A 12190-nucleotide genomic window follows, 5' to 3' on the forward strand; every position below is an offset into this window, starting at 1 on the left:
AGACCTCTTCGGGCTCAGCTCCCATCTCCGGCATGGGGACATCCATGGGCTGCAGACGGGCCTCTGGTCCAGCGCCCTTCTCACCCCCAGCTCTGGGGGTCCCCCAGCTCTGGGAATCGAGCGACTCTCGGGGTCTCAATTTCAGTCACACTTGCTCTCAGGCTCAGCTTTCTGCTCCAGCTTGGAGTCCTTCATAGCCTACACGTGGGTATCTGCTCCACTGTTAAATTTCATGGCCGCTGTTGAAATTCCATAGGTTGAAATTCCATGGACCTCCTTTGCCTTCTCCTACTCCATGGGGTTGAACTGGGTGTCTGAGGTTCTCTTTCCTCCCCCTCCTCCTCCTTCCTCCTGGCAACCAAGCTCTCTCCTATTGCTCATTGGCTCAGCCTGGCCTGGGGGTCTCCGCCTTTGAGTAAGGGGAGCTTTTTGCTATCACAAGGTGGCCCTTCCCCCACTACACACATGCACACACAGAAACCCAACTCAGTACTGTATATCATTAACTACTGCACTGATTTTATCAAAAAAAGATAATTTGGATCAAGAAAAAGTTATTTCTGGATGACATTCTCTCATGTTCAAGTTTCACTGGATTTTTGTCCAGAGTATGTTGCTATGCAGACATTCTTTTTGAAGCAAGCTGCATAATTCACGTCCTAGCTCTTCGAAAGACCTTTGTTCAATTGTTGATTATATGAAGCAAACCATCTTTCATATTTCTTTCCCCTCATCTGCAGCTTCTTAAGAATGAAATAAGAAGACTGGAAAGAAATCAAGAGAGAGAAAAGTCTGTGGCTAATCTAGAATACTTGAAGAATGTTGTATTGCAGTTCATATTTCTAAAGTCGGGAAGCGAGAAAGAAAGGCTGCTCCCCGTAATAGACACCATGTTGCAGCTCAGCCCTGAAGAGAAGGGGAAGCTAGTTGCAATTGCCCAGGGTAGGTGGTGTTCAAAACATCGTCGCAAAAAAAGGAACAGTGGAAATAAAGGCAACTCAAGTTCTCTACTTTCTTCTATTAGAACTTTGAGGAAAAACAAAGCTTAGCAGCATAATGCCAGTGAGCTAGCAATAAAACCACTTTGCTCTGTTGTGAAGTTACTATTCAGTTTTCAGAAAACAGAGCAAGTACCCAAAAATATTAATAAATTTAAGGCAAAATATAGTTTCTTCTGAAACATGCACGTTTTAGGAAGCCAATAGTAAGCCATAAAGATTTAATGGGTTCGTGTTTTGAGTAAAGTTGTCTGTCAAAGTAACTTAAAAATAACTTAAAATAGTGGTTACTATAAATGGATTACTTTCTTGGCAGATGTTCTGAGAAGATAGTTGTCCTCTTAAGGCAGTACTACAGACCTAATATTAGTTTCACTAATATTATTATAAACTGAACTTTAAATTTTTTTTCAAGAAAATACACTTTTCATTTAAGAAATAAAGGAACTATGGAAGGAAAGAAAAAGAGTTAAGCTTTTGCAAGAAATTAACCCAAGAGCTGACTGTATAATAATGCTCTGGCTCCGCTCCAACTGCTTTGAGCGTTTGTCCCATTAAAAACACTTTTTAAGGTATTGTTTGTCACTTCTCAATAACAACCTGTAACTTCTCATACTTCATTAGCAACTGAACTATATTATAAAATTAATATAAAGAGTAAGTAAGTATCCTGTGTATCTATAAACACTTAAAACTTGTGAACAAAATCACATGAATAAGGAAAGTGGCAAAGTACTGCATTCCATGATAGGTTCTGCATTTGGAAAGATGAGATGTAAATTAAGTCCATAGCATTTTGATGTTTTTTCTGCACTCTAATGAGCACTGACTGGATTTTTCTGGAGAAAGGTGATAAATGGCTTCTTTAAAACGTCCTTAAGTATCCAAAGTAAAGTGGACTTTGTGATAAAATCTATGAACACATCTGTGGCAGCCTGAGAGTGAGTATTGAATGTTACCTCTTCAACAAGTTTATGAGGACAGCAATTGAAAAAGGACAGAGGCGGGAGGGGAAACAGGGTCATGTTACCCAAATGATGCACTGTCTAACATAACATTAGTTTAAAGTATTAATTGTAATTAAGTATTAATTAAACATTAGTTTAAAGTATGTTTTTTTCCTTCCTCCTTCAGGTGAGGAAGACAGTACCTCACGGCCCTCTGGGTGGGCTTCGTACCTCCACAGCTGGTCGGGACTTCGATGAGACAGTTGAAACGCTGAATCTTTAAACACATTCCACAGTTGCAAAAAGAGAAATCTGCATGTAGAAGAACCATCTGTTGGTGTCATAACATTCAACTACAGGATTTCATTTCTGTGTGTTATTTTCAGCTTTTTAGGCTCTTCAAAGAAAGAAGCCCTCAGTAGCTCTGAAAGACTGTCCTATGTTATGCTCTGACAGCAGTGAACTTACTCCTCTTGTAAATGTTAAAGCTGGTGATCAGAAGTATAATGAGAAGAGACAAATTAATTGCAAATTCCTTGGAAACATAATTTAACAAACCTGGGCCAGATCTTTTGATTTTGATTGAAAAGCTTGATCTAATATAGTAACTGGAATAACTAGAATTTAGACCTAAAGCATTTTGAAGTGTTTACAGTTGCTTTCACTATTTTTGTCAGCTCACTAATTTATATGGTTAGTGTTGTTCTCTGCACATTGAAGAAATTAAAATTTAGTTATTTCCTCTCTGGTGATGCTTACAAAATGTAAGATCATTAAGAAACAGAAATGGCATTTTCTGCTTTGACTTAACTAAGTTTGGGTTTTTTGTTATGGGTGGGTTTTTTGTTTGTTTTGTTTTTGGGGGAGGGGGGTGCTTTTTCCCAAAAATCTGAATTGAAAATGTGAAGACAACAGTCCACAAAATGTAGAGGGTGCCTAAAACTTTATGAAATATAATGCTTGGGACATCTTGGGCATGGTATTGTAGTAGAGATTAATGGCATCTGTGGAAGTCTTGGGATAGTACTCAAGAATCAGAGGTCCTAACTGAGCTGAAGTTTTGAGAGAAAGGGCTTAAGCTATGGCTTTTCACCCTGAGGTTGGAAGTTTGTGCTCAAGAGCAGGAAGAAATGTTGCATTACTGTCGTGATGTCTGTACTTGGATGAAAAGGCTGCTGATAACTGACTTAGTCGTGCTGAAGACACTAAAAGAAGAACCTGAGTCTGTAGGTCAGACTCCTGAGAGTAACGTCTGAGGGAAAAGGAGAGAACTTTTGTCAATAGATGCGTCTTTTAAATGTTCTAATGGTTGAAGCTGATACGTCCTTCTCTCGCTTCTCTGTGTTTGCACGTCATTTGCACAAATGTTATGCACAGATGAGATAATCTCTGTTCCAGGCTATGCAACAGAATGTTTGGGGTTTTTTCCCAAGAAAAATACATCTCTGCCATAGAATTACTTTTTCTGTTATCAACACCACACTTTTTTTTTTTTTTTTAGCTTCAGTTGTCTTTTCCCCCTTTTTAGTCCATGCTGCCTTTGACCATCTTAATTTATTTGTAAGTTATTAAAATGTATACACGTTTTTAAACCCTGCTTATCTTCCAACAAGAGTCTTTCCATCTTTTTCACTCATATTTTTATGCTCTCTGTGCTGTTTTACAGTGAATCATTCCCTCATATATATATATATATGTATGTATGTATGTGTATATATATATATCTCTCAATATGAAATAGTATTCTTTCTTCCCTATCTATGAGGAAAGGCCCTGAGGAAATGATGCTCATTCCTTTAATATTACCTTATTCAGAACTGAGATTAATCTGGACATAAGAACAGCAGAAAGGCAGCACATGTTGAGAATAAACTGTGCAGTAACTGTGCTTTTGGGTTTTTTTTTTTTTTGCTTCTTGTATATATTTTAGTACACACTCAACAAAGCCAACAGGCTTTATTTAGATATTTTAATTCCTCTCCGCAGTCTTAAGCACTTTTTTTTTTTCCCCTCCAATATGTGTTCTAATTGGAATCTTTACGGTTTGTGCTACCAGTAAAAACATTCTCTGTGGACTTGCAGATAACAGAACTGATAAATGATAGTGTGGGGATGAGTTTTTTAGGCATCTGTAGTTTGGAAATGTAGATAGCAGACACGAGGCTATGTTTAGGCTTTCTGGCATTTGCATTTGAAATGATTACCATATCTTCAGCATTCATGATTTGCTCCAGATCTCACATGTTGAATTCTAACTCCTTATTCACAGCTGGATTTGGTTAATGTCACTCAAAAGAATGCCAAAACAGAGTGACGGGAGAGATTTGAAATAGGCATAAAAATAAGTGCAAGTCATTCTGCTGCTGTGATTTTAACAATGGAAGCACAGGAGTGGAAGGGTACGACTTGGTCTTACTTAGTTCACAGTCAGTTTGCAGCTGACCTGATTTAGTCTTTTCTGGGTAATGTCTGCTCAGCTAAACAGCTGTGACAAGTTCCTTTTAAAATGCACGTATTTCAGAACTGTAGATTATTTAACATTATAAGCTGTGAATAAATGTATGCAAGTAACATATATTCCTGGCCGTGTTAAATACCAGTTGCTTATTGCCTTCTTTCAGGTCTGAGTTGCATGCTCACCTTTTTTAGTAAAACTCAAGTATTATACGTGTGAATGTAGTGGACACCTCTTGCATCTCTCTATATATTATTTTTTACAACAGAAGAGTAAGATCTTATCTAATATAAAGATGTTTTAATAACTGCTACTTAACTCTGTTCTGTTGCCAAGATTTACAGAACTTGTCTTTGTGGCAGTAAACTAACTGTAAGCAAATATATCAAAGTTTAATATACACTTGCAGTAAATGGTATAGAAGAATGTGGACTTGGAAGCAGGATTATTTTGCATAGAAAACTTTTTATCTGTCCTATATTTGCATTTGTAATGTACAGCATTGTAGTTGTGACTTGCTTTCAGAAAGCAATTTAAAATTGTAACTGGTACTGCTGCTGCTTGACATACTGTGGTGCTCTTTTATGGAAGAGCACTGTGCTGACTTTGCTTTCTGGTCCTTTTCTTTGTTTGTTTGTTTTCTTTACAGTGCCATATTTTTAGGATGTTGTAAACAGAAAATGTAACCCCTGCCCAAAGACTTTACAAACTTAGGACCAAATTTTACTCTTCTATCAGCCTCTCTTCAGCCCAAGCCTAAGGAGGGCACAATTAAAAAAGAAAAAAAAAGACTCTACTGTCACTATGCAGAGTATATATTAATTAAAAAACAAAAACGGGAGTGATTCTGAGTTCACAGGCCTGTGTGTGCACTGTAGATGTGTTTTTAATTTTTAACTACTTGTACTGGTGGTACTGGAAACAAGTCATATGCCATCCATGTTCCCTTCACCCAGAAGGGAGATGCATCTGTGCAAGCAACGTGTGCTCCAGCTGAAAGACAGGAAGAACAGAGCTTGTCAGGCTGTAGTGAAGATGTGGCCAGGTGCATTTGGGGTTCAGGGCGGCCAAAGGGAACCTGGGTTAGAAGTGATACATGGGAGAGTAGAGTTGCTTTTTTTCTTTTGTGACCCTCCTTCCCCAAAGTGTAATTGAGAGAATACAGGGTTAGATTATTTTCTAAAGTTAAATTTTCCTTTGACTATTGTCCTCCATCCTTTTGCTTTGGTAACAGATTATATATCCTGGAATTGTGGAGGAAAAACTCTCTTTAGTTTGTAGGAAGTGGCTTTGAAGGCAGCTTAACCACCTGTGCTTCATTTGGCTTATGCCTTAGCTTCACCCAGAGCACCAATACTTCCTTGACTACCTGATAGTCCTACTGTTGCTGGTACTGTGAAAATACCTCCCTTAGGAGCCTTGCAAATAGCAGTTACCACCCACAAGCTGAGAAACCAAATGTATGAAGAGATTAAAATATATTTATTGTAGTAGTTTCAGAAGTGCTAGTCTGAATAGAGAAGTGTTTTGGTTGGGAAGATGTCTTTGGTGGCCTTTTCATGTGGCCATCACTTCAATAAAATTCACCTTTACCCAACAGCGTGCCTTTCTTTTTCCCTGAATGGCTGTTCTTACCTGAGAAAATGCTACTCAGGTGCAAGGTGGGAAACAAGGGGATGTCTGCTGTAATTTTAAAGAGGTTTTATGGATCTGGTATAGTAGCCAGAGTTCTTTCCTTTGGAACACAGTAACAGTGATGGATACTTCTGGATGAATTGAAGAAGGAAATAATTTGGTTTGGTGTGGGTTTTTTAGAAAAAAAAAAATATTCAAAAAAAGGCTTATTTAAATTACTTCAAATGTGTTACTAGATTGTCACCAGCGATCTGACAGTACCTGACAGGCAGGGCAGGAGGAGAGATGCAGAGGGTATGGATGTGTATTTAGTATTTTCAGTGCTAGCCACCTTATAAACCAGCATCCTTCCACATAGCACTCAGCTCTGAGGTGGACATAACGATCTCTTTCTTAATCCTTAATTCCCTGTGATAATTTTTCTGTATCTGCATGGCTGTCCTGATGCAAAGATTACACACTAGGTGGTTGGTTGGTTTGATTTAAGTGAGAGCTTGGTGTAGTTATCTTGTTGCCATCTGTCTTTTTGTTAGGCTATGCTTATTATACAAATACATGCTCAGGGAGGGGATCATAAGGTGCAAAAAGAAGTTGACATAACAAATGGATAGAAAACAATGGTGTTGGGTTGGAGGGGGCATTTTTGGTAGTGGGTGAAGGGGCTGCAGTGATGGCCACTGTGAGAAGCTTTGCAAAGCTCCCCTGGCTCCAAGGCGTACCCACCCCCTGCCCAGGCTGAGCCAATGAGCAATAGAGAAAGGCCTCTGCAAATCTGTATTTGTGAGGGGAAGAACTGTCCTGAAAAGAAGAAGGTGGAGAGAACCTGGAAGAGAGGCCATTGACCTGAGCAAAAGATGACCATTGGCCTAAACAGAGAGCTTCATTGCCAGGAGGAAGGAGGAGGGGGAGGTAGGACAGAGAACCTGACACCCAGTTCAACTGCATGGAGTAGGAGAAGGCAAAGGAGGTCCCTGCAGCCCATGGAGGTTCAACAGTGGAGCAGATACCCATGTGCAGGCCATGGAGGACTCCACGCTGGAGCAGAAAAGCCGAGCCCAAGGGCAAGTGTTGTCACTGAAATCAGGAATGAAATTCTTAACACTCACTGCGCTACTCAGATGAATGGCAACGAATTCAATCGATTTTTCTTCCCCAAGTTGAGTCTGTTTTGCCTGTGACCATAGCTGGTGAGTGAACCACCCCTGTCCTTCATCCTAATCCTGTGCCCCTTTGTTGTGATTCCCTTCCCATCTCAGCAGGTGGGGGAGTGAGTGCAGGACCACATGGTCCTATCTGTGGGTGAAACCCCCCACACCAGCCAAAAAAGAAAGCCTGATATTTAAAAGTCAACTTCTAACAGCTTTCACATAAGTGTATATATGCTTAAGGGAAGCAAAATAATAACCTGACTACTTTTCAAACTGAATTTGATCTAAAACTTACCACGTTGTCTTGCAAGGAAGATAAGGTGTATCTTAGGTTCAAGAGCTTCTTTCCTGTCCTGTGTTCCTCAGGCTCATCCTGAGGATCAAGGCTGGACTGAATAATGAAGACTGAGGATAGTAAAACAAAGTGGAAAAATGTGCATCAGTTACTGCTCCAACAATTCAATGCACTTTGGTATTAGCAAATCATTTATCTTTTTGCTGTCAGTTGAATGCCTGTAGGCTTCCTAAGAATCCAAGGTAAAGACAATCAGTGTGCAATCCAATGCTATTTTGGGCACGGGCACAGTCCCAGTTCTCTTACAATGGCCTTTGCAAGTGTTATAAATTGACAGACTTTGGCTAGCAGCTCTATATGAGTATAGGATTTAAGAGGTTTTTTATTGTTTTATCTGGAAGCTTAATTGCTTGAAAATCGAAGCTTGTTCTGAGAACACTCAGAGCGTTTCCGGAGTGGAGGTACATGTTAGTTCTTGGATCTCTTGCCCTTCACAGCATACAGAACATCTCAAAAGTAAAAACCACGGAAAACATTATAGAACTCCGGAAGAAAAGCTTTTACCTAAGTACTGTTTTAGTGTTTGTATTCCCCTTTGTGGAATTAGTTGCTGATGCTTAGCATTACTTTTGCCAACAGAGAAGGCTAATTGTATCATTTTGGCTTTTAGCATCCAAATATTTATACAGACTTGTTAATGTTCCTCTCACAAGTAGTCACACCATTTACTTAAACCTGCAGCTGTGGCTCTCTAGGTGAAGCTGACAACCTTTGCAGGAGGACAGATGGGTGGTCACTCTGCTCCACAGGTGGAGGGCTAGAGCCTGTGAAGACTGGAGAGAGAGAAAAATTTCAACAGCTCCTGTCCTTGATGTGGTGGCTCTCTGTCCCTGCCCTAACTAGCCTTTCTTTTGGAAGCTGGTTAAACCAGTAGCTTGCAAAGCAGTGGGGGACAGTATCATACTTCTTGCAGGAGGAAGGTTTTCAGAAAACACAGAAAAATTAACAGTCGGTTTTGTAACATTTTGTGAAGGATGGAAATTGCAGTGACAAAAAGCTTAAAATAGAAAAATTACAGGCTTAAATTACTTTGGATTGGAACTTGTTTCCCTCCCCATCTAGTTATCCCAGGGTATTTGACTGAATTCTGTGCTGCCTGACTCTGAGCTACACTTCTTCTCTTTGGAGAGAATACTAGCATTAGCAAAAGGTTCCAAATAACTATGCAAAACAGAATAATAGAATTGTTTTGGTTGGAAAAGACCTTTAAGATCATTGAATCCAATCATAAACCTAACACTGCCAAGTCCACCCCTAAACCATGTCCCTAAGCACCACCTCTACATGTCTTTTAAATGCCTCCAGGGATGGGGATTCCACCACTTCCCTGGGCCTGTTCCAGAGCTTGATGACCCTTTCAGTGAAGAAGTTTTTCCTAATATCCAATCTAAACCTTCCCTGGTGCAACTTGAGGCCATTTCCTCGTGTCCTATCACTTGTTACTTGGGAGAAGAGACCGATACCCACCTCACTACAACCACCTTTCAGGCAGAGAGCGGTAAGATCTCCGTCAGCCTCCTTTTCTCCAGACTAAACAACCCCAGTTCCCTCAGCTGCTCCTCATACGACTTGTTCTCCAGCCCCTTCACCAGCTCCATTGCCGTTCTCTGGACACGCTCCAGCACCTTAGTGTCTTTCTTGTAGTGAGGGGCCCAGAACTGAACACAGTATTCGAGGTGCAGCAAAATAATAAACAGGTAATTCTAAGTGGTTGCATCAAATTGTTGTTATTGAATAATGACTTTTTTTTTTTTTCAACCAATGGTGTTATCACTGCTCTTGCAATAGCTAGGGATGCTTGTGCTAAAACATGGGCCACATGTGATAGAATAGGATGGGTTTGTCAGCAGGATTTACCGTCAGGTTTGTTCCCTGCAGATAAGTCTGAACTGAAACACTGAAAGTAAAATACTGCTATTCTAATTACTAAAAGGAAAATTAACTCTACCCTAGCAAAACCAGGACACCTGCCTTCTCTAGTTGAACTGTGATCACTTTGAAAAACAATTTCTGATGGGTGGGTTAGGAATTTGGGGTGGCTCAGGGAGTGGTTTATTTTTGAAGATAGGTGGAGCATGATGAGACTAGTCTGATAAACAGAAAGGATGACTGTGTATTAAATCAACTCTTTTTATAGCTTTATCTTTTGATGTACACTAAGCTTTCAGGTTGGAAGACATGCCTTGAACTTTTTTTAAAGTATCACTAATAATAAACATTGCTGTCGAAAAATCTCCATATTCCTCTTATACGCAAGTGGCAAACAAGCTTGAATAAAAATGTGAGAATAATACCATGATCACCAAAAGTCATTGTTACTTTTTAAAGTACCTGGTTTGTGGTGTTGCCATAAGCTTTTTCTTTAGCTGTTAGTGTGTCTGTCCAATTACTGGCTTAGTCATGAAACAGAAATTTATGCTGCAAAATACGGAATTTTAATGATCAGTTTTGCAGGGTTTTGAGATTGAGCTATAAAAGTCACATCCCAGTTCTTGCACTGTCTCCTGCCATCTCCCAGAAAAGGTGAAGCCCAATATACTAGGCATGTCTAAATTTCATGAAGCAGAAATTTGGCTTTGCTTTTATAAAGATGTCAGAATGATCACTGAAATAAATCTGTCGGTATTCTGAGTAAAGTATATACTTTTTTTTTTAATAATAGCAAAGATTTTTATGGAGATCAAATAGTGGTCAAAATTGATCTGTTTCTAAAAATAAGTTTTGAAAATTTATTGATGTTGAGCAAGAATGTGAAACCTAAATAATTTGTTACTTGTAAATTTATTAAAGGGTTTGCTAGGAATGCTTAGCTGGACACCCTGTGATGAAAAAACATTCATATTTAAATGGTTAAAGATGCCTTTGCTGTTGCTTTAACTTCAGAGCTTTGGAGGTATGACATGAAGAACACTGACACAGTTTACAGTTGAAATCCATTGATTTTAATAAGGTAAACAGCCACGGGGCTGTTATGTTAACAGGCACTGGGAGTCAGTAACAACATGAGGAACAATATACCATCTGCAGTTGCATGAAGTTGTGGGAGAAAGCAAAAGCTAGAGCAAATACCACAGGTAGAAGTTACTTGTGAGTCTCTTTATATCACTGTGGCAAAACTATAAAACACTTTTTCCGGAAATTAAAAAGAACCTGGTGTAAAGATGCTGACACTGGTGATCAGAGGCAGTCAAATCCTTTCACCAAGCAGCCTTTTTCTCATCTATCTCCTTTCTTTTCTCACTTCTTTCCCAGGCCTACAATAACAGTCTTGTTTGGTGTCAGCAAAGCTGATAACGTGTATAGCTCTGAACAGGTAAAGGTTCTGTGCTCTCGCTCCTACTACTGCCAGCTGTGGTACTATACGTGGCATTTAAACAGTGATGGAAGACTTCAAGTGCTCTGGAAATGGAACATCAAAAGTATATTGCCATTTAAACCTGCTTTTTACTCTAGTCTAGCATGGGGAGATGGGAGAAAAAAAAAATGAGACATTAATTTTGTGATTAATATGGTGGTCTGGAGACACAGAGTCCAAAGTCCCCACTTAGCCACATGCTTCCTTTGTGAATTTAATTTCAATTTCTCCGTCTCTGTTTCCTCACTTGTCTGCTGGGGATAATATGCACTTTTCTTGATGCCAAGTACATTAGCAGTACAATGTTTAACTTCATGATGGGTTTGTAAGCAGAAATCAGTAGGCAGATTACCCTGTTTTTTTTAAACTGCATAGGAAGAAAATGGTCATAGCCTTTCATTATACTGGACTGGAAGGAGTGACTTTTTTTTTTCTCTTGAGTTTGTGGTGTTTGTGAATCCTACTGAATTATTTACCTAAGTATTCTGGACTGAATTTTACAAGTTAATTAGAATGCCAGCATGCTCTAATACTATGTAATGGAGAATTAATAACAATTAAGAATTGTTATTTCTGTTGTACAGCAAGAAACAACAAAAAATTAAATCAAACCCCAAAGCCAAGGCACAAACTTGCTGTGAAGCACGCAGAGCCTAGGGAGGCGATCTGTGAAACTGAATTCCCGGCCTTTCTTGGTACGGCACTTCCGAAAGCTGTTAATACTTAGCGTTTGGCACATGTACATGTCTGGGGGAGGCTCTCCCGTTCTCTATGAATGCCTTTGCTAGTTTGAGATTATCTTGCTAGCTTCCCTCTAGGGATGTCATCTCTAAAAGCACTGGAAAACTGCACATGGTGCAATTGACTTGCCATTAAATCTATTAATGTGCTCTTTAAAGGAAGGACCCTAACGGCTGTGCTGGCTGGCAGGTCCTGCCTGTTAATTATTTCCAGAGTTTACTGTTTTGGAGTTTGCTGCCGTGGTAGTCGCACGTCCACCCAGCCACCTCCCCCTGTTTCAGGCTGTGTTGGTCAAAGGAGCTGCACTTTGGCTGGGCTCAGCAGCCAGGAGCAATTGCCTTGTACAGCTCCCCAGGCGGACAGGCAATGGGAGAGACCCTGAAATCCTTGCAGACAAACTGAGGTTAATTAAACACGTTCATGAATCTGCCTACAAGTAATGGCAGACTGCCCAAAGCTGATTAGAAAAAACAGAAGGGTACTATTACCTTCAGCTGGCACAGAATGAGTACTGACTGACTTAGATGATGTAAGGAAGCTCTGCCAACAGAATCAT

At 39.8% G+C, this 12190-nt stretch overlaps 1 protein-coding gene across 1 annotated transcript in view; it reads left to right on the forward strand.

Annotated features, from left to right (window-relative positions):
- The window catches only part of GCC2 (GRIP and coiled-coil domain containing 2), a 25914-nt gene extending 23705 nt beyond the window's left edge, over positions 1-2209 (forward strand). The window contains 2 exon segments of the mRNA XM_029087420.1: positions 741-942; positions 2133-2209. Coding sequence (XP_028943253.1) covers positions 741-942; positions 2133-2203 — 273 coding nt within the window. The 3' untranslated portion in view covers positions 2204-2209.
- The last annotated feature ends 9981 nt before the right edge of the window (positions 2210-12190 follow it).

Source organism: Antrostomus carolinensis, unplaced genomic scaffold (assembly GCF_000700745.2).
Source record: "Antrostomus carolinensis isolate BGI_N321 unplaced genomic scaffold, ASM70074v2 scaffold6921, whole genome shotgun sequence".
NCBI lineage: Eukaryota > Metazoa > Chordata > Aves > Caprimulgiformes > Caprimulgidae > Antrostomus > Antrostomus carolinensis.